The 20,545-nt window shown below is 45.8% G+C and overlaps 5 protein-coding genes across 6 annotated transcripts; 2 read left to right on the plus strand and 3 right to left on the minus strand.

Annotated features, from left to right (window-relative positions):
- Positions 1 to 138: 138 nt before the first annotated feature.
- On the minus strand, positions 139 to 8,295 carry pip4p2 (phosphatidylinositol-4,5-bisphosphate 4-phosphatase 2). 2 transcript variants are annotated; one of them, XM_061821003.1, is made up of 8 exons: positions 7,009 to 8,295; positions 4,725 to 5,065; positions 3,324 to 3,472; positions 3,136 to 3,242; positions 2,248 to 2,371; positions 1,938 to 1,990; positions 1,536 to 1,626; positions 139 to 1,252 (listed from the first exon to the last, which is right to left on the minus strand). In XM_061821003.1, exons 2-8 carry the CDS (start codon positions 4,828 to 4,830, stop codon positions 1,109 to 1,111), a joined length of 774 nt encoding a protein of 257 aa, XP_061676987.1. In that variant the 5' UTR covers positions 4,831 to 5,065; positions 7,009 to 8,295; the 3' UTR covers positions 139 to 1,108. The 2 variants fall into 2 exon arrangements, with proteins under 2 accessions (XP_061676987.1, XP_061676995.1); XM_061821011.1 differs by lacking the exons at positions 139 to 1,252; positions 1,536 to 1,626; positions 1,938 to 1,990; ... (1 more) ...; positions 3,136 to 3,242; positions 3,324 to 3,472 and having other exon boundaries at positions 4,836 to 5,065; positions 7,009 to 7,449; positions 7,669 to 7,720; positions 7,818 to 8,295.
- A 136-nt stretch (positions 8,296 to 8,431) lies between these two features.
- chrac1 (chromatin accessibility complex subunit 1) lies at positions 8,432 to 10,042 on the minus strand. Its single transcript, XM_061821033.1, has 3 exons — positions 9,790 to 10,042; positions 9,245 to 9,371; positions 8,432 to 8,996 (listed from the first exon to the last, which is right to left on the minus strand). Exons 1-3 carry the CDS (start codon positions 9,940 to 9,942, stop codon positions 8,908 to 8,910), a joined length of 369 nt encoding a protein of 122 aa, XP_061677017.1. The 5' UTR covers positions 9,943 to 10,042; the 3' UTR covers positions 8,432 to 8,907.
- Positions 10,043 to 10,526: 484 nt separating this feature from the next.
- gatad1 (GATA zinc finger domain containing 1) lies at positions 10,527 to 13,423 on the plus strand. The gene is made up of 5 exons (XM_061821022.1): positions 10,527 to 10,998; positions 11,256 to 11,378; positions 11,447 to 11,506; positions 11,573 to 11,756; positions 13,100 to 13,423. The coding sequence occupies exons 1-5, from the start codon at positions 10,801 to 10,803 to the stop codon at positions 13,276 to 13,278; spliced, it is 744 nt and encodes a 247-aa protein (XP_061677006.1). The 5' UTR covers positions 10,527 to 10,800; the 3' UTR covers positions 13,279 to 13,423.
- Positions 13,424 to 14,241: 818 nt separating this feature from the next.
- On the plus strand, positions 14,242 to 18,549 carry lrrc14b (leucine rich repeat containing 14B). The gene is made up of 3 exons (XM_061820987.1): positions 14,242 to 14,890; positions 15,812 to 16,437; positions 17,462 to 18,549. The coding sequence occupies exons 1-3, from the start codon at positions 14,615 to 14,617 to the stop codon at positions 18,126 to 18,128; spliced, it is 1,569 nt and encodes a 522-aa protein (XP_061676971.1). The 5' UTR covers positions 14,242 to 14,614; the 3' UTR covers positions 18,129 to 18,549.
- A 400-nt stretch (positions 18,550 to 18,949) lies between these two features.
- LOC133503972 (cytochrome b-c1 complex subunit 7) lies at positions 18,950 to 20,362 on the minus strand. Its single transcript, XM_061826028.1, has 4 exons — positions 20,259 to 20,362; positions 19,450 to 19,518; positions 19,212 to 19,378; positions 18,950 to 19,137 (listed from the first exon to the last, which is right to left on the minus strand). Exons 1-4 carry the CDS (start codon positions 20,275 to 20,277, stop codon positions 19,060 to 19,062), a joined length of 333 nt encoding a protein of 110 aa, XP_061682012.1. The 5' UTR covers positions 20,278 to 20,362; the 3' UTR covers positions 18,950 to 19,059.
- Positions 20,363 to 20,545: the final 183 nt, after the last annotated feature.

Raw genomic sequence — 20,545 nt, forward strand, 5'->3', positions numbered from 1 at the left:
AAAGTGAAAAAAATAAAATTACAAAACAAAAACTATCCTAATGTATTACATTATATTATTTGTTTATTAAAGTCAAATACCACTTAAAACATGAGAATGACAAAAGACTCGTATGCTGCAAGCAGACGACAACACGACTCCGGTTTTTGTCTTTTTATTGATAAATAATCATTTTGAAAAAGAACCAAGCTCTGCCCTCTGCGATATGTACAAAGAGTCATTCTGGCATTCCGCGTCGCCGCCCTCCAGCTGACGCTCAAAAGAAAAACGGCGGGCCAGCAGGGGCGGTTGCGCCGATTTCGGATTACATTCTTTGAAATTGATCACAGGCAGGAGGAGGGAGTGTCGTGTGACGCCACGTGAACCGATCGACATGCAGACGGACGACGGCGTTAAAAAACAAAACAAAACAAAACAAAAAAAAAAACAACTATAAAATAACTTCATTCTTGCTGTATTGCAAAAAACAAAAACAAAAAAACAGTGTCAACGCTAATAAAAATGACTCCTGTTGGCGAGACGCTCGGGTAATACTGCAGGGCACACGTTGGCACGGTTGGGACTTTCAAAGCTTACACGGATACGCGATTTCCTCAGTGTACGGCGTAGTGGTTACGTTAGCGTTAGCAGGGGCGCCCCGACACTCGGCGCAAAACGGCGGACGGCCTCAGCGTTTCCAAGCGCGACGGGAGGACGGCGGATTCGTGCCCGTCCTTCCCTACGACGAAAAATCACGTCCGCTTCGATTTTTTTCGCAGCCGTCGAGCAACTCGACTTAAAACGGCGTTTGGGGGCCGCTTCAAGTTCCCCCACAAAATGGCGCGTCATAGATTCTGCGCTGATTTTCGATATGCCGCGTTTTGAATGGTGAGGACGCCCCCGCGCGGTACAGTAAATGGACACGCAGCTTCCTTCGGCTGGCTAGCAGCAAAACGATCCGAAAAAAAAAAAAAAAAAAAAGTAGTGCAACGAGCTTGTCTCAGTTTGGTCATTGACTTAAAAAAACAAAAAACAACAACAAAAAAAAAACCATTACGTATTGCATCGGCCAGTGGAGAGACAAACGGGGTGGAAAGGCTCAAAAGGTCAAACGGGGGGGCGGAGCTTCCTAAGCGAAGCTGTTCTCCGGGTAGCTGACCTTGATGGCGCCCCAGTAGCACGCCCGCACCAGGCAGATGACGCCCACCAGGTAGGCCAGCGCCCACGACACGTACGTGGCGTTGTAGCGGCGGGCGAAGTCTCGGGTGCCCACCTGTACGCGCCGCAAAAAAAGAAGGGGGGGGGCAAATAGCATTTATTGAACATCATCCAAAAATACAAAAGCATTAGTCAAAAAAATAATAATATGCGCAAATTGAAAATATAGGATCAAAAGCAGGCGACACGGTGGTGCTACTGGTTCGAGCGTTGGCCTCAGGGTATTGAGGACTGGGGTTCAAATCCTGGCCCCGCCCATTATGGAGTTTACATGTCCCCCCCCCCCCCAAAAAAAAACATGCAAGATTGAAGACTCCAAATGACGTAAACATACTTACCGTTAATCCCACGCCAATGAAGACGCAGATCATCCCGACGGTGATGTAAGCGCAACAGCGCCGCCTCGGGAGCGCGCTGCCGACGGACGAGCTGGGGGGGGGGGGGGGAGAAATTGTGAATTTTAATGCGCAGGAGAGCGACGGCGGTTAGCGGGTCACATGACGGGCGGCCTTCGGGGCCCGCTTGGCTTCCTTCTCGGCACCTCACATGCCTCTCATGTGACGGGACTCGAGCCTCGACACGGTGCCTGGCCTCACCTGACTCCTCCCCCCGTCTCCCCCACCCCCCCCCCCTCCACAACACGCCGACCTCTTTGCCTTTTTCAAATTATTTCAAAGCCGTCACGCCTCCGGGGTCGAGGCCCTCATCGATAATTAATATTTTTTTGTGCGTGTACTTACATTTTTTTGCAGTGGGGACACTTGGCCAACGTGTTGAAGCGCACCTCCATCCACTGAAACAAAACGCGCGCATAATTAAAGGCAGTAACCGCCTAATTGCGCATCCATAATATTATTGGAATTATTATTAATCAAGAGAGCTCTTTTACTAAATATGGAGGTTACCAAATAAAGTATACTGTGTATTTATTCTTCCCCAATATACCGATTATCGCAAAATTTGCTCAATTATTGCATCAACGTTGTTCCGTGATAAAACTTTGACTTTATTATAATTCCGCATTTTGTTCTGGATTTATATTTATATTACCAGGAAGGTGTTGCCGCAGTGGCCGCAGACCACCCGCATCCCCTCGGGCTGGACGGGCAGCGCCGGCTGGGCCGGTTGCTCCTCCGGGATCACCATCACCGGGCTCAGGTTGATGATGCGTCTGCTGTGGGGGGGGGGGGGGGGGGGGGGCATTCGCTCATTGTTACAGTTCAAATACATTTTGCGTTAAAATACTTTTTGCATTTTTTTTTTTTTTTTTAATCGTAGTTATGTAAGTGTCATAGGACCCATTTGTTGATATTGCTTCAAAAGAGAGTGAGGTGGGAATTCAGTGATAAATTATTTTAAAATAAATGTGACAAATTAAAAAAATAATAATTAAATTGTAAAGTACTTTATTTACAAAAATGAAATTTAAAAAAATTGTAATTTACAACTTAAAAGAATGAATCAAATGTTTGTTAGGAATTTAAAAGGATTTTTTTTTTAAATTGCCTCGATCTGTTTTTCTTATAAAATGTAAAAAATAAAAATAAAAAAAATTACAGAAAATTCTATCCCATGGATTTCATATTTACCTTTCTTGCCCCGGATGGAAAATCATCTCAATAAATGCATTCAATATTTATTTAAAATGATCCTTTATAAGATTAATCAAAGAATGTCGTGCATTTGTCCCAAAAATTAGGAGACCAAAATTTTTTAAATTAAAATTTTTTTTCAACTGAAATAATTTGAAAAAATTAAAAAAAACCACTGGATGTCCATTTTATATTTTAACCCAGATGACAACATTTGAAATTAAATTATGCACTGGTAGTTTACGTTCCATCGAAATTTGATATGATACGGAAGTCCCAGAGCTTCATGACGACCGAATCTAACGTGCATTTACTATTTAAATGATTATTGTTGTTGTCTGCGTACCAATTGGGTCGCGGGCATCCTATCCTCCTTGAAGTGTCTTTGCAGATGAGCAGGCAGTTGCAGGGGCACCTCACGTACTTCTTCCCAGCGGGCGGGTTCTTGATGGGCTGCGAGGGCGACAAAAGCGACACGGGTGACGTACGCACGAGACGACGGCGGCGGCGGCGGCGGGTGCGGCGACCACGTACGGTGGCCTCGTTGCACAGCGTGCACTTCACCACGTGCTGGTGCAGTTTGCCGTCCAGGTGGATGAGCGACTGGCACACGCGGCAGTTGATGACGGGCACGCCGCCCGCGTCCGGGCTGGCGATGGCCGTGTACGGCGGCGGCAGTTCCGCTGGGAGGGCGACGAGAAAATCATAGACGTGAATTAATGACATCACCATCAACAACTGAATTATTTACTTATTTATTTTTTTTACACAACTAACTCATTTATTATCCATCCATCCATTTTCTTTGCTGCTTATCCACACGTGGGTCGTGGGGAGTGCTGGAGCCTATCCCAGCTGCAAGAGGCGGGGTCCACCCTGAACTGGTCGCCGGCCAATCGCAGGGCACATAGAGACAAACAGCCGCACTCACAATCACACCTAGGGGCAATTTATTTTGCATGTTTTTGGGATGTGGGAGGAAACCGGAGTACCCAGAGTAAACCCACGCAGGCATCGAACCTGGCTCCTCAGAACTGTGAGGCCAACACTTCACCAGCTGAGGCATCGTGCCGCCCTTTCTTCAATTATTATCCAATTAACAAAATTAAGGAGTTTTCACCAAATTATTTTAAATTTAATGCATTGTATGATGTCATGAATTACATTGGAACAAATTTTTAGATGCAATTAATTGCGATCTAATGATAAGAATTACACTTCGTGTTCGCGAGGGATAAGGATGGGACCGGACTACATATATATTTTTAAACCAAGAAAATTATTTAATACATGGGGATAAACAGCCCATAAGCATTTTTGAGGTTGGTTCGTATAAAAAAATAAATAAAAAGAAAAAAATGAAAATTGAAAAAAAAAAAATCAGAGGCGAAGTGAATCCGCGGGTGCCGAACCGCGAGTACGTGGGAGCGCGCTGTATTTCCACAAAATCCCGCGAGACTGAGAAAAAAAAAATCCGCAAAATAAAACGTGCACTTTCAAAAGTCCGCAATACAGTGAGCAATGTGAAGCGCCACGTCGAGACTGCCCGTCCAGTCAACACACAAATAAAAAAATATATTTTATGCAGGAAACGCCTTTTCGTTCGCCCTTGTGCATTTTCACAATGACCTCGCGATTTTGACGAGGACACCAAACGCGTTTTTATGGCCACAATCATACAAAGTTAATAATCCCCCGTTCGAATTCATTTGCATTGGCCTTTTTTATTTTAGTGTGTGTGTGTGTGTGTGTGGCACTGCGGTGCCCTTGAGGGTCTCTAGAGGCGCTCCGAACTCGAACGGCGGTTCTGGTCGTGCAGTTCAGGCCTAGCGGTGATGTCGCATTTCTCGGGGCTCGCTTATCATCATGGCGGGCCTCTCGCCAGTCACCCCCCAGCGCTCCACTTTCTAGCGGACCCCCCACCACAGTTTTTACCTCGAGGGCTGGGAGCGTGCAGGTAGGGCGGCGCGTTGGGGGTGACGTTCTCCGAGTTGGGGGTGGACAGCAGCGGGGAGCGCTCGTCCGTGCCGTCGGAGGCCATCGTCGCTGCAAGGCCGGAGGCGGCGAGCCCGTTCCCGGCGACGGCGGCGCGCTCGGTCGGCTCGGTTGGCTTTGCTCCTCGTCCCGAGGTCCGGCCGACGACAGGCAGTCCGGGGGACTGACGTCACTAGACCGGAGCCTGCCTGCTCGCCAGGGGGAGGGGCGGAAGTGAGGCGCATGCGCAGACAGGCGAAGAAACTGTGGGCGTAGTAGCAAGGCGCCACCGATAGATGTCACTGAAACACAGATTGAAATTCTAAGTACCCGTACAGTAGTTTGTTTAGACTATTTTCAATGTCGTGATTACGCATTTATCTCGCTAGGAAAATTTAAATAATTGCTCGGATGCACGCACATTTTTTTTCATTTAATTCTCAACTTTTTAATCATTGAAATGAAACATTCACCCCACGTTCTATTATCATAATAAAAAAATGTGTTGCAGTCTAAGCTGTGTGGTGTTTTTAATATTTTGTGCATATTTTTTTTTTTTTTTTACCACTATGAAAATGTCCATATTTTGGAAGCAGCCGTCATTGTGATGCAAATACACAACAACAAAGAGATCGATTATGGGAGTAAATGCAAAATTCTCGGCCTTCCTTCAGCCAGTTTGCGCGAACTCGGAAGGTTTGTCCCAAAACGTTCCCGTTCCAAGCAGCTTATGTCAAAGTTCTGGCCCGCGGCTTCATGAACGCAGGTGGTGTGATTCAGCGCACGCGCGCACACACTAAGAAAAACAAAACCGACTCTATGTAATTATATAAAAATAAATTAAAAAAAAAAGGACAAATGTCTGCTGCTGTTTAGGAGCTTGTAAAAATGTCTCGTAAAGATTCCAATTTTTTTTTCTCTTCGTTTTTCCTCCTTTTTGATGCTGAAAGTATCTCACACTTGGTCTGCTTATGATTAGTTGGATTTATTTATTTTTTTGGGGGGCTGGGGGGTGATGTTGCCGGTGCAGACCAGCGAAGGCGCTCTCGGCGCACTCATTCTTTCCGATGACTTCAGGCAGCCGGAGCGAAGAGACGCGGCAGGACGTCGCCGTTGGCTTGCGAAAGCTTCCTCCGAAAAGTAAATCTGCAGTTTTTCGGGGACATTTCGTGTGGCCGATACTGCAACTCGTTATTACCGCGTAATTACATTGACTAGACACAACAGGACATTTCTCATTTTTTCCAGTCTCAAGTACAAGCCTTCTTCTGTGCAAGTTGAAAGCAGCGCTAGGAAGCATTGGTAATCATTTTGCCTTTTATAACTCTATTTATGAAATATGACGCTATTACAACGGACCTTTCGGGAGGACTTTTTTTTCTTAATACTTTGTGAGGTTTTGTTTGAAGTGCAGCTTCCGTTGAGCGGAGGTTGCCCACATCGTTAGAAAGAATCCCTCACTTTTGAAAAATCTTGACAAATTTGGTGTGACACAACGAAATATGTGATGTAATAAATATATCATATAAACGTAATTTATTTGTATTTATTTTTTATAAACATGTATAGATGTAATTTATTTGTATTTATTTTTATAAACATAAAATAAATGCAATTTTATTTCAATATATTTGAATTTTAAATTTGAAAATAGATACAGTAGTTGTCATTTCCTCAATAGCTCATTAAAAAAAGTAGTAGTTATAGTTAAAGGTTTGCAAATTATGATACATTTCTGACCTACAACAATCAAAAAGTGATTCATAATAAAGTATAACATGTTAATACTGGGGTATTATCTCGCCCATTATGTCTAATAAATGATTTGTAATCAGCTTAAATAATGTATTACTACAGTTTTTTTGTGATTGATCTCATGAATTGTGTGTATATTTAAATTGATTTAACGAAAAATTATTGTGAAAAACTATCCCAGGGTTTATAAGAGATTTGGTGGGGGATAATATCTTTTAATTATTGTGTGATCATTTTTTCAATTATTTCAGAACGTTATTTCAAACATATTTTTTTACAACGTGCATCACAGTATCAACTGGTTTAAAACTGGATGAAAATTATTTTCAAGGGCATCCATTACATAATACGTATTCCATTATTTGCTTTTTGAAGATGACATTAATTCAAATCCCCCCCCCCACCCCCCCCATTTCATAATGTGAGATGAATTTTCCCTTGTGTGTGTTTTTGAGGGTTTGGCGATGTTGTGCGGGTCAGCGAGTTGGACCTGGCTCCTGCTGGGCTTCTGCGCCTGTTCGCTGCCCGAAGACGTCTCTGGCGAGCAAGAGGGCCCGAGCGACGAGGAGTGGGGGTCCGGCCGGCCTCCCGTGTACCACTTCCTCGCCGACAGCCCCCCTGAATCGACGACGACGGCGGCGGCGGCAGCGGGGAGCCCCGCGGGCTCGGCGAACTGCACGCAGCACTTCTGGTTGCCGTCGGCCATGTCCGCCATCTGCGAGGAGAACGCGGCCGGGCCGGAGGAGCTGGCCCGCTCTCGCCTCCTGGTGCTGCAGAACCGGGCCGCCCTGGAGGCCGTGACCTCCTCCTGCGGCGTGGGGGAAGGGGGCTCTCCTACCAGCGGCAGGCCAGGGACGAGGTGCAGGGAGTCCTCTCGGACCACCGCAGCGTGGCCGAGGCCCTGGACGCCATGGAGAAGGTCTTCGTGTCCCTGGAGGAGAAAAGGAGAGACGGCCAGGACAGGGGAATCCTTTCCAGGTGACGGCTTCTCCGATTCTACACTGACATGCTTGATGGGTTTTCTCCCACATCCCAAAAACACGCAACATTAATTGGACACTCTAAATTGCCCCTAGGTGTGATTGTGAGTGCGATTGGTTACTTGTATCTATGTGCCCTGCGATTGGGTGGCGACCAATTCAAGGTGTACCTCGCCTCCTGCCTGTTGACAGCTGGGATAGGCTCCGGCACTCCCCGCGACCCTCGTGAGGATAAGTGGCAAAGAAATTGGATGGATTTAGGTGGCAGATTGAAAATGGATGTATGTTTAATGAAGTGAAATAAAGTAAAACCACTCACCTCACGATGACAAGTTGGAGGGAAAAGGAAGTAATTCGCAGGGCAACGCTGTCACCTGCTGGCATTTTATGGGTACTGCTGAACTCCAAAAAGTAACTTGTGATGTACTTCTTCGCCGTGATCTTCGACTGACGGTCGGCACCCTGTGAAGTATGAAGGAGCATCTGGCAGACGCGAGGGAGTCGGCGTCCGCCCCCTGGCACCTGGCGTCCTCCCTGGAGACGAGCCTGTCCGCCCTGGAGGAGAACCTGATCCGCACGCAGCGCCGACTCTACGAGCTCATCCGCCACTGACCCGCGACGGCGCTTTTTCTCGTCGTCCTGACTTTCGGTTTGTCCCCGTCACGCGACTCTTGCCTCCGTAACTCGATTCAGTTTAATTTTAAACATAATCTCTGTCCAGGACACGATTTTAGTCATTTGAACAGCATGTTTCATCATAAAATTTAACCGGTGACAATAAAAAGTCGGAAATCATCAAACATGACTCCGGAATTGTTGGGAAATGCAGACTTTTTGGTTTGAAGCATCTATTTTAGGGACGTACGCTAAACAGATTCGAGCAGAAATTATATCAAAGCATGAGCGACGCTAGCCCAGGTCGATCCAAAAGCATATTTTGAAATGATTCAGATTTAATGAGCAGAAATATACAAAAACTGTATCTCTTTTGGCAGATTTACGACACAAATTGAAAAATACTCCAAACAAACAACAAAAATTCAAGTATTTCAGCTCCAACGTGATCAATTTGAGAACAACAAAGAGAAAAACAAGGGCCTGGTACTTTTCCGTTTGTAGCGTTTGCGCGATCAAGTTTTTTTTTTTTTTTTTTTAAAGGCCGTAAGAAGACACGCGCTGCACGCTACGAGATTCCCCGGACCAGCGAAACTCTGCACACGTTTGAAATCTTTTAAAAGGCGATCAGTGTCTGCGAGCTAGCTTTTTGCCAGCATCGCCGCAAGCCCAAATGATTCGGTGGTCCGGCTTTGCAGACACGATCGCTACGTGGTCCCAAGTCAACGTGAGCCCCATCGCTCTTTCGGGGAGAACAAATACTGTGGTCGGATGAGTCCATTTTTTTTTTTTTTTTACAAGTCGGCTTCTTCTGCTTCCTCTTTTTGTATCTGTTCCAAAGACTTGAGGTAGTCACGGGCCAGGATCTTCTTCGGCAGGATATCTGTGCAGCGGAAAACAAGAGCCTTGCTTCTAGCCGTTGGTTGAACGTCCTGGTTTAACCGCTGCAGTGTATTCGTGTTCATATTTGTCAGATTTATTTTACTGTAGTTACAGGTTATTTTTGCCATTAAATACATGAGTATATTTAAAGTACCATGGAAAACCATTTCACTGTACAATTACATCTAAGTCAGGTGAATAATTGAAAGTCTTTCTAGAACATTGGTGTGAGTTTATGGCGGTTCTCACCTGTTAGAAACTGGAACGTTTCCACTTCCTCAGCGGCGTCCGCCAGGTCACTGTAAGACAAACTGTTGCTTTCCTTTCCTTGGCTGTTGTTGAACGACGACAGCGCCAAGTGCTGAACAAACATCTCCTGTCACAAAAAAAAAAAAAAAAAGTGATCGCCAGTCACAGTCCAGGAAGGATCGACAGGTGTGACGCAGGATTTTTTTTAAATTAATTTATCAGAGACTTATTTCACTACTACTTGCTTGGTTCATCTATGCCACCCACAAATTTAAGTGACATACCAAACAATTAAAAGCTCTTCCACTAGATGGCAAAATGTGCAAGTCACCTGCGTTCACCTGTCGCCATTTATAAAACGAAATAACACCTCAACTAGATATTAGACTTCCCGTCGAGTATGTGCTATACTTTTACATTTTTTTGACGGGATTTTTCTGACGTGAAATACATTTCTTGGTCAAATAAATGCTTGTTTAGACTACGAACAAGCAGAATGGCCACAAAGTAAGCAAGCCGAGATGCTAACGTTAGCATTAATTTACCGTTGCCTTGGTGGTGAGGAAAAGGGCTTCCTGGTTGATGTTGGAGACGTCCGGGGAGCTCTTCATGATCAAGCGGACTCTTGAAATAGGCAGCGAGAGGACCTTCTTGCCTCCCGGGGCTTGGTCCTCTTTGTCGGGGCTACTTTGAGACATCTTGAAAAAGAGGGCGAACTTCTTCCAAGTATTGTTTTGAACTGTGACTCTCTTCCTTGACGCTTACCTGCGCTCGTTACGTCGCCTTAGCGCCCTCTATCGAAGCGGAATACTTCCGTTATCAAAGTGCCACGCAGTTGATCGATTTTTTTTAATTCTATTTTACACTTTTTAAAAAGCATAATACAACAGTGTAACCGTTTTTTTTTTTACTCAGACAAAGTGGAAATATTTTTTTTCAAAAAGTTGGGGTGAAAAAATACAGTTGCCACGAACACAACTTCAACCGTCAATAGCAAACATATACAATATACATTAGAAACATTAGAAATTAAGAAGCGCACATGATGACGGAAAACAAATGTAATAAAACAAATTCGCACTGCCAAGTCGTAAAAAATAGAAGTAAAAAAAACACGTTGTCTGTAAAACACAACATTAAATATTCATAGAATAGTTACAATAGTATTAAAAACATCTATTGAGAATAAGTATGAATAAATATGATCCTGTAGTTGCGAATGAAATACTGTCATGTAATACAATCGTATTTAACAAGTGACTATCGAGCACCAAATCCGACAGGTGGTGCCCAAGCGAACGCGTCATAAAAACCGTAGAAGAAGAGCGGGAACGGCCAACAACGAAGAAGAATTTGCAATCCTCCACTGGCTTGAATAAACATGTTAAGAAGACAGTTTGACTGTAATAAGTAGCCCGATTGCACATACAATTTGCCGCATTTATGCGCCATTAAGGGAGTAATCATACATGATCCGCTGCCCTTGTATGGCGTCTCATCATCGCGCTAACGAATGGAAATCAGCTAGCAGGCTGGTGGTGGTCATTGTGTGAAGGATGCCGTTGGGCCTGAAGCCATGCTGCTCCGTGTGCAAGACCAACTCGTCGTCCATGTGGAAGAAGGGCCACCAGGGCGACATTTTGTGCAATAATTGCTCGGTGAAGAGCAGCGGCGGCGGCTGCAGCGGCGCCGCTGGGGCGTCGGGGAGCTCCACGTCCTCCAGCGCCCAACCCAGCAATGGAGGAGGCAAGCAGGTAAAAACGCATAAAGGGCGCACGGGAGGGCAAGCCAAACACTTGTGATACGTAATGTGAGCCACAGGCAAAAGAATTGAAAGGATAGAATTGAGGAGAGCAGGTGTGTGGTGGAAGGATGAGGTTAAGACGGTAAAAGCAGTTGGGGTGGAAGGAAAGCACATTTGCAAGTCCAACCTAGTTTGTCCTCACCTTACATGAGGCCCAATTTTTGGACATAAAACATTTTTTTGGGGGGGTGTTTTGTGCTTTTTCAGTCAAAACAAGAGATCCACAGGAGGTCGGCACGCCTGAGGAGCACCAAATACAAAGCGCCCGCCTCCGAGAAGAAGGTGTCCACCAAAGGCAAAGGCAGGAGGCACATTTTTAAACTCAAGAACGTAAGTGCGACGCGCATCTGTTGCTATGACGCCGACCAATTCCTCCCTCATCGATCTCTCCTCCTCAGCCAATCAAAGCGCCGGAATCCGTCTCCACGATCATCACGGCCGAGTCGGTGTTTTACAAGGTACTCGATGAGATTCCCGCGCGCCGTCGCGTCGAGCTTTTTGTAAGCGATCTGGCGCCCCGTCAGGGCGTGTACTACCAGATCGGCGACGTGATCAAGGTGACGGACGAGGAGGACGGGAAGGCGTACTACGCCCAGATTCGAGGCTTCGTTCAGGACCAGTACTGCGAGAAGAGCGCCGCGCTCACCTGGCTCATCCCCACGCAGGCCAGCCCCAAAGACCACTTTGACCCCGGCACTTACATATTGGGTAAGAAGAAAGGTCATGAAATCGACAAGAGCGTGAGAACAGTGGCGATGAAAAGTCTGCACCCCCACCGTAGATTCAAATGACAGCGTTTTGTGATACAAACAAACAAAGATAGCCTAAGAACAGCTGCTGTTTATGATGGGTTAACCTCACCGCGTCGCTGCTCGCAAAAGGGTGTGCACACTTTTGCAACCACATCTAATTCTATCCATTTCTTCTCATGTACTTTTTTCCCCTCCCCAATTGTATTGAACTGTACAGGTTAAGAAGTTTTGAAATGGTTTAGCTCGTTGCCATCTTTGTATGTCCCAAAACTGCTATCTGAACAGGGGTGTGTAGACTTTTTATTCCTAATGTAGTTACTCAAAACAATTCGGGAACGAGAGGATGTCACTCAATTTTGGGGGCTTTTTGCATTTAAAATTTTATTGCAATATTTTTGTCCTAAAATTAATCATCTCTGTATTTAAAATTTTTTTAGCTTTAAATATTTGCATAGTTTTTATTTTTCAACATTTTTTCTATAGATTGTATTCTTTCGTAATGCATCGTTCTTTGCTTTCCAGTTTGCCTTTTTGTATCATTTAAATTTTTCCATCTAGTGTATTTTCTTGTGAATCTTTTTTCAAATATTTTTACCCTACATTATATCTATATATATATTTTTGGGGGGGGGGATAAGGATTAATATCTAACTTTTCAGATTTTTTTTTTTTTTACCTCAGTATATTTTTGCACATTTACATATATATATATTTTTTTCCCCGTTATGTTGCTAGCATCCTCTATTGGAGCGGAATATCTCCGGTATCAAAGTGCCACGCACTTGATGGCATTTTTTTGTTTTTTAATTCTATTTTACAATTTTTTAAAAAGCAAAATACAATAGTGTAACCGTTTTGGTTTTTTTTTTTCTCAGATGAAGTGAAAATATTTTTTCAAGATGTGTGGGTAAAAAAAAATATATATATATATATATATATATATACACACACACAATTTTTAAAAAGCATAATACAATAGTGTAACCGTTTTTTTTTTTTTTACTCAGATAAAGATAAAGTGAAAATATATAATATATATAAAAATATTTTTCAAAACGTGTGGGTGAAAAAAAAAATGTAACAGAACTTCATATATATATAAAGCCTTTTGCTGCTCACCCCCCTCCTGCAATTATTTTTATGCAAATTTTTTGAGATATTGCTCTAAATGCGCTCCTTTTGCTCAATTTTGGTACAATTTCATTGCTACTCTGCATGCATTATTCCTCTTTGATGTGACTTTGGTGTCAAGTCGAGCCCCACGTTCATGTGCCCCCCCCCCCCCCATGGTGCTTCCAGGTCCGGAAGAGGACCTGCCCAGGAAGATGGAGTACCTGGACTTCGTGTGCCACGCGCCGTCCGAGTATTTCAAGTCGCGGAGCTCGCCGTTCCCCACCGTCCCCGTGCGTCCGCAGAAGGGCTACATCTGGACGCACATCGGGCCCACGCCCGCCCTCGCTGTCAAAGAGTGCGTGTAGCCAACGGGGACTCGTAATATTTGTACAGTCGTGTGTTCATATGTATATGTTTAAAAAAAAAAAAAAAAAAAAACACTGGTTCGGAACCACCAATTTCCAGAAGTGTCAAAGGCTTGTTTGCATTAAGACCAAAATGTGACGACACAGCAATTTTTAATATGCGGCGCAATTCAACGTTGCGTTTTTTTAAACAACGCCAAAGCGGACTTCGCTTACCACTAATGTGTACTGGGCGACACGGTGGGCCAGTTGGAAGGCTTGCGTCTCGCAGTTCTGAGGTTCCGGGTTCGATCCCGGCCCGTGTGGAGTTTGCACGTTCTCCTCGTGCTGTGTTGGTTTTCTCCGGGTACTCCGGTTTCCTCCCGCATCCCGAAAACTCTAAAATTGCCCCAAGGTGTGATTGTGTGATTGGTTGTTTGTCTCTGTGTGCCCCGCGATTGGCTCCGGCACTCCCCGCGACCGTCGTGAGGATAAGCAGCGAGGAAAATGGACGGATAACGTGCACCGGTGGCGGTCAGGTGTGAGGTTTGTTCCCGCCATCTTGTGGTGGACGGTTTGAAGCTCACCAAGTGAAATTTTGGCTCGCGCCGCAAAGCAGAAAAAAAAATCACAGAACTGGAAAAACTCGTCAATTAGAAAAGAAGTCATCATACAACTCAGTTGTTTTTTTTTTTATCGGGGGAAAAAAATGACTTGTGCAATTACCCGACTTTTGGCTAATGAATGCCGTGAGAATATGCCACTGGTGTCAAACCCAAGGCCCGGCGGCCAGATATGGCCCGACACGTTACTTCATGTGGCCCGCGGAGGCAAATCACCCGTCAACTTCCAAGAGTCGTGTAAAAATCTGCAAGTAAAAATTCAAATTGTCACATATCATAAATGATAACGTTGCGATAATGCAAGCAATTTTGCTTCACCAAACGTGCGCAGTTGAAAGACGCATTCGCCTCAATTTCTGAATCTCACGCTAGCTCATAAATTTAGTGTGTAATATGATAAATACTATTAAATATTATGGTTTCACCGTCATAACAGCCCTCTGAAGGGAAACTGTAACAACAATGTGGCCCGCGACAAAAATGAGTTTGACACCGCTCAAGAATGAGCAAATGTCCTGTGAGAAAAGTGGGTCAGCGCTAACGGACTGCGCGACCCGCACAGGACAAGAGACAGCTGTTCCTATAAATAACCCGCCGCCCCGATCTCACCTCCCTCGAGACCAGGCGTCGCATTACAACAACCCGGACCGCCACCAGACGACCCGCTCGGCCCGAAAGCAAAACAAGCCGCCGGCGGTTGTTAGTCGACGGGACAACCCGCCCGAGTTCAAGGCATGAAGTCGTTACGGTTTTTGTCATCCGAGGCCTTCGTCCGAAGCGGCCCCGGGGCGGAGGATCACCTGGCCGGCGTGTCTTTCCACGCGTACCCGCACCTCTTCAAGGCCTGCTACCTGCACGAGCGGCCGGACTTGTTGCGGGCTGTGGTGCGGACGTGGCCGCTGCCCGAGCTCCACCTGGGCCGCCTCCTGGGGCGGACGCCCGACTGCCCCGCCGACCTGACCTCGCGCACCTGCCGGGTGTGTCTCACCGCGCTTTTCCTGGGATTGAAGGTAGATTCTTGTTTTCGAAATTGCGTTGTACGTCCGTTCTCTTAGCCGCTTATCCTCACGATCGCGGGCACTGCGCTAACGGGGCCGGTTAAAAAATAAAAAAAACATAGCGGTAAAAATCACTGAGACACGGGACTAACACGCCAGTGCAGCGCTAAAAGTGCTGCACCGGTAAAAGTCACTTCCTCGGCACATGTATTCCACCGGTCTCACTCTTGCCTTTTCCCGCTGGAGTGCCCCCTTGCGGCCGTTCGAAAAAATGCACAGATTATCCGCAGGGTTGAAAAGCTACTTACAAATACCAATATAAAACAATCCAGCCATCCATTTTCTTTGGCGCTCATCCACACAAGGGCCGCGGGGAGCGCCGGAGCCTATCCCAGCTGTCAACGGGCAGGAGGCGGGGCACACCCCGAACCGGTCGCCGGCCGATCGCAGGGCACATCGAGACAAAGGCGTGCAGTCACAATCACACCGAGGGGCAATTTAGAAAGCCAAATTAACATTGCATGCTTTGGGGATGTGGGAGGAAACCGGAGAAAAGCCACGTAGGCACGGGGAGGACGTGCAAACTCCACACAGGTGGGGCCGGTGTCGAACCCTCGACCTCAGAACTGTGAGGCTTTCCAGCTGATCCACCGTGCCGCTTTCATTGACTAAAATTAGTCCAATTTCACTAGCCCATCCGTGGCATTTCTCATTGCCTGTTAGCATCGTTAGCGGGATCTCAGTTAAAAAGGAAAAGTTAGGGTGTAAAACATTTTTATATTTAATCAACAAACGAGGACGGGCATTAAACTTCTTACTGTTTATCAAACTGCTGCTCGCTGTCAAGTTCAGTAAGAACTGAAAATTTTCCCCGCAACTCAAGACACAAAATCCTGAAAAGGGGTCTTGTTGCAACTGTTCCACGTCCCTCAGGACTACGTGTTGTCTCCGCCGAGCACGTACGCCAAAATCCTGCACACGGTGGACCTGACACCCTTGAGGGACGTGGAGCGGCAAGCGTGCCCGTGCGGGGCCACCCTGGGCCGCTGGGCTCGCACCGGGCTGCTGAGCCAGCTGTGCTACGAGACGGCCGCCGCCACGGAGGGCGACGCGCCCCCCTCGGCGTTCCGCGCCGCCGTGGACGTGCGTCTCAACGGCTTCGTCACGGGCCGCAACTACGAGCTGGTGACGCAGGCCTTGATCCCGGCGCGCCGCGTGGCCCTCAGGCCGCATTTGGTGACCCTGCGCGCAGACTCCCTCGCCCTCAGGCAGCTTTTTTACCTCCTGCGACTGGCCCGGCCGGAGTCCCTGCGCAAGCTGGAGGTGGTGCACAACGTCCCGCTGCAGGCCGCCCACCTGGAGGTGCTGCTGTCCAGGGTGGACTTCCCCGGGCTGCGATCCCTCACGCTGCCCACGGGGGCGCTGGACGTCAGGAGGTTGGGAGCGGACGAGCGCCAGCTGACCGCCGTCCTCGGCAACCTGATGGCCAAACTCACCGGCTTGACCGAGCTCTCCGTGGGATTCTCCACGCTGACGGGACATCTGAGGAACCTACTCAGGTGGGACGTACATTTATGTGTTTTTCATAATTGCGTTATTTAGAAAAACACGTAAAGCGTCAGCCTCACAGTTCTGAAGACCCGGGTCCAATCCCGGACCCGCCTGTGTGGAGTTTGCGTGTTCTCCCCGTGCCTGCGTGGCTTTTCTCCGGGTGGGCGCTCCGGTTTCCTCCCGCGTCCCAAAAACACGCAACATTAATTGGACACTCCAAATTGCTCATAGGTGTGATTGTGAGTGCTGTGACTGTTTGTCTCGATGTGCCCTGCGATTGGGTGGCGACCGGTTCAGGGTGTGGCCCTCCTCCTGCCCGTTGATAGCTGGGATAGGCTCCAGCACTCCCCATGACCCTCTTGAGGATAAGCGGCAAAGAAAATGGATGGATGGATGGATTTTCGGGGATATTTTAAAGGAAAAAAATGAAAGTTTACAAGAAAAACGTAAGAATTTGTAATTTGAGGATTAAAAAAAAAATTCTGTTTAAAGCTGAAATAAATCTTACAAAAATAGTAAAACAAATATCAAAGTCATTCAAATGTGTCACTTGATTTTTAATTAACTTCTGGGATAAAATTGGATTTAACTTTTTGCTAAATTTACCTTAAAATGATTTTTTGGGGCGACAGGGTCTTACAAGAAAAAGTCATTTTTACTGAGACAAAAAAAACATGTGATGTATGAAAAAAAGATATTTCTAATCAATCATCTTTTTGCCTGAGCCAATTCGTAATTTGACAATTTAAAAAATTCTCAGTTTAAACATAAAATAAATCAAACATAGTAAAACAAAATAAAATGTGTGGTAGATATTGGATGGATAGTAAAACAAATATCAAATATATCACTTGATTTTTAATTAACAGGGATAGAGTTCGATTTTAATTTTTGTCAAGTTTAACTTAAAAGAAACGTGGGTTGGTTTTTTTTTTTTGGGGGGGGGCAGTGTGTTACAAGAAAAAGTCATTTTTACTGAGACAAAAAAAATATATATATATTTCTAATGAATCATCTTTTTGCCTGAGCCAGCCCCCTCCGGACCCCCCTCGAAAGCTTGGAGCTGGCCAACTGCAGCCTGAGCCGCGTGGACATGACCTACCTGGCCAACAGCCTGCACAGCGAGTACCTGGTCCGCCTGGACTTGAGCGGCCATCGCGTCCTGGATGACTTCGCCGTGGCCTTCCTCAAGCTGCTGGGCCGCTGCTCGGGCTCGCTGGCCGCCCTGGCCCTGGAGGAGTGCGCCCTGGAGGACGCCGACATCTTGGCGGACGCGTTGTCCCGCTGCCGGGCGCTGGAGGAACTCCGGTTGCTGGGCAACCCTTTGGGCGCCGGCGCCCAGCGGAGGCTCGTGACGGCGTTGTCGGTGGGGTTCCCCGAGCTCAGGTACGTGGAGCTTCCGGTGCCCCGCGAATGCTACCCGGAGGACGCGGCGTACCCGCTGGACGACGCGGCCCTTCTTCGGTACGACGTGGCGCTCTTTCAGGAGCTCAGGGAGCAACTGCTCGGGATCCTGGCGGGAGCCGGCAGAGGGGACGTGGACGTGTGCACGCCCCTCTTGGGCGCCTACGATCCCGATATTCACGAGACCAACAACGAGCTGGGGGTGTCCATGTTGAAATCCTTTAACAGCATCGTGGGCAACTTTATCGAGACCATCGCAGACGTCAACAACAGGAGGTCAAACAAAAACAACTGACCAATCGGATCGCGCCATCAATTCAGTGTACGTGCTTGTATGTACATATGATATGATTTGAGTTCACGCCTGACTTCATGACGCCATCTTTGCGGGATCCTGTCTCTACATATCACTAACGTGAATGCATAATTAACTTACTAACAACAACAACAAAAATGATAGTTAGTGAGACTGGAAACATCAGATTCCAATAATACAAAAATGCATTTCCAGAAGAAAAAGACATTTAGAATGAAAATCAAGTGAACCCCTATCATTTCACTGCCTCCAGGTGCCACAAGATGGCAGCATTGTGCCTAGTCAACATACATACATCGTTGACACTAAGAGGCCAAAAGATGGCGCTAAAGCAACACTAAAAATCAAAACTATAAGCCTAGTTCCCAAATAATAGGATAGGTTCAATAATAATAATAATAATAAGCAAGTAGGGAAAAATTATGATTTGAGGACTCTCAATAAATATTTTTTTTTCCACAAAGCTTTTTCTTTGCATTATTTTTTTCCAGAAATCACAATTCTGCATTATTAAAGCTCCCACATCAGGGACTAAAATTTCAAATGTGGTAGTCATACTTTTGTAATTATGAGAACGTTAGTGTAAAAATAGCACAATGTATCAGATGTGTACTTATATTGTACTTTGAGTTTGCGAATGAAGCCAAATCGCATAAAAATATGAGTACAGCTCCTTCTGTCTTCGGTGGCTATAATTCTCGTTTATATTTTCCAAAATTTGTTTTCAAGATTGTGATTTCTGTATTCATGTAAAAACTTTTGTTCATAAAGCCAACTTCAGTGAACCGCAACAGCTGGGCTTGTTTCAAAATGTACATTTTAATGACGATATAGGCTTTCATTTTAAATATACAACACCAAGGATATTCATGCAAGGATGAACCAGCCCGGCTCTCTCTCGCTCCGTCATTCATTTCTTCATCCATTCCTCTTTCTCTTTCCTCTCCCGGATGACTTCATCAAGGTACGGCATCAGGTAGGGCTCGTCCTAAACGGACGGGAAGAGGAATAAACAATTTGCGCGCAAGGACAAAAACTTTTGGTTTTTTTTTTTCCCTGCACCTCCTCGTATTTTGTCCACTGGTCCTTGGGGAGGATCTGGTGCTTCATGGAGAGATCCAGAGCCCTCTTGATGCGGAAGATGCGGTCGTTGTAGACGTTCTCCGGGAGCCTGCGCAGCGCCTCCTTCACGTCGGTGTCCTCGTGTATCGTGTCGTCCCGCATCAAACCTGCAAGGGGGAGAGTCGAAATGGAACTCCGACTCGCTATTTTAGGCGCACGTTTACCTTTCTGCGCTTACCGAGCTTGTTGAAGCCACTTAAATTGTAATACCATTTGCGCACACTGGACAGAAGCCTGCCTGACGCCACTGTAGGGGGTGGAGAGAGAATATGAATATTATAATGGTAAAACAGTAGCTCAAATGACATTAATTCAACTCCAAATTGCGTTAGCCGTCCCATCTCTAGCTGCCATTTTATTCAAAAATGTTTAACAAATTACACAGCTTCCCCTCGAGTGGTACGGGAAATTAAATTGGACATAACGCTGCAATAACGTTAACTTATTTCATACAGTACAGTTCAGTTGTTACTCATACATATATTTCCACGTAATATTTTAAAACAGTTTGCTGACATTTATTACGGTACAACCTATGTGGAATGCATTTTAATTGCTAACTGGATGCAGTTTTTTCCTTGTTTTTAAGATCAAACTATGAATGTGAAATATGAAAACATACCTGTAAGGAATGAAGCCACTTTATTTAATCAACTTGAGGCTACCACGCTATAACAGTTTAGTGTTTGTCGTGTGGTGGTACTTGGAGAGCTGACTAAACTTGTGGTTTAAAAGTAAAAATAAAATATATATATATTCCAGTACTGTTAGCGCGTTAGCCATTAGCATCAGATCAGTAAGCAGGGACACTAGAGGACAAACACGAGCCGAATGCGCCCCAAAGCGCGTTTTAGGGATAAAAGTCTCAGAACTCAAACCGAGTGTTACTTTACAACAAGTCTGCTCTTTTAATTCGACGACGCCTGCTTCAGGAGAGAAAAAAATCTGATGGGATCGTGAAAATAGGAGGGACATTTTTTATTTTACCTGGTGCCCTCGACGCCATGTTGAGTTCGCTGGACTAGGAAAGACCGCGATGCATTCTGGGTAAAAAAAAAAAAAAATCCCGGAAATGACGCAATTGCGCAAATTAACATTTACATTCAAGGCAGTAAATAATGACGTTATAATATATTATAGGATATATTATCATCTACATTATAAAAATATATATGTAGGAATACATGTTTGGAACTGATGCGCAAAGGCAGGCTCTACTTATATATTTTAACTTTACTTTTGCTTTACTTTAATCTCCACGGCGACAAAAAATA

The sequence above is a fragment of the Syngnathoides biaculeatus genome, chromosome 1, assembly GCF_019802595.1.
Source record: "Syngnathoides biaculeatus isolate LvHL_M chromosome 1, ASM1980259v1, whole genome shotgun sequence".
Lineage (NCBI taxonomy): Eukaryota > Metazoa > Chordata > Actinopteri > Syngnathiformes > Syngnathidae > Syngnathoides > Syngnathoides biaculeatus.

Excerpts from the sequence above, each read along its gene's own strand:
- pip4p2 (XM_061821003.1), bottom strand. The coding sequence starts at position 4,830 with ATGGCCTCCGACGGCACGGACGAGCGCTCCCCGCTGCTGTCCACCCCC. Across the intron at positions 3,243-3,323 it reads CGCTGTGCAACGAGGCCACC|CCCATCAAGAACCCGCCCGC; the intron begins GTACGTGGTCGC and ends TCGCCCTCGCAG. Across the intron at positions 1,627-1,937 it reads TGTCCCCACTGCAAAAAAAT|CTCGTCCGTCGGCAGCGCGC; the intron begins GTAAGTACACGC and ends CCCCCCCCCCAG.
- chrac1 (XM_061821033.1), bottom strand. The coding sequence starts at position 9,942 with ATGTCTCAAAGTAGCCCCGACAAAGAGGACCAAGCCCCGGGAGGCAAG. Across the intron at positions 9,372-9,789 it reads TCCTCACCACCAAGGCAACG|GAGATGTTTGTTCAGCACTT; the intron begins GTAAATTAATGC and ends TTTTTGTGACAG. Across the intron at positions 8,997-9,244 it reads AACGTTCCAGTTTCTAACAG|ATATCCTGCCGAAGAAGATC; the intron begins GTGAGAACCGCC and ends TCCGCTGCACAG.
- gatad1 (XM_061821022.1), top strand. The coding sequence starts at position 10,801 with ATGCCGTTGGGCCTGAAGCCATGCTGCTCCGTGTGCAAGACCAACTCG. Across the intron at positions 11,379-11,446 it reads ACATTTTTAAACTCAAGAAC|CCAATCAAAGCGCCGGAATC; the intron begins GTAAGTGCGACG and ends TCTCCTCCTCAG. Across the intron at positions 11,757-13,099 it reads CCCCGGCACTTACATATTGG|GTCCGGAAGAGGACCTGCCC; the intron begins GTAAGAAGAAAG and ends TGGTGCTTCCAG.
- lrrc14b (XM_061820987.1), top strand. The coding sequence starts at position 14,615 with ATGAAGTCGTTACGGTTTTTGTCATCCGAGGCCTTCGTCCGAAGCGGC. Across the intron at positions 14,891-15,811 it reads CGCTTTTCCTGGGATTGAAG|GACTACGTGTTGTCTCCGCC; the intron begins GTAGATTCTTGT and ends CACGTCCCTCAG. Across the intron at positions 16,438-17,461 it reads CATCTGAGGAACCTACTCAG|CCCCCTCCGGACCCCCCTCG; the intron begins GTGGGACGTACA and ends TGCCTGAGCCAG.
- LOC133503972 (XM_061826028.1), bottom strand. Across the intron at positions 19,379-19,449 it reads AAGTGGCTTCAACAAGCTCG|GTTTGATGCGGGACGACACG; the intron begins GTAAGCGCAGAA and ends TCCCCCTTGCAG. Across the intron at positions 19,138-19,211 it reads AGTGGACAAAATACGAGGAG|GACGAGCCCTACCTGATGCC; the intron begins GTGCAGGGAAAA and ends CCGTCCGTTTAG.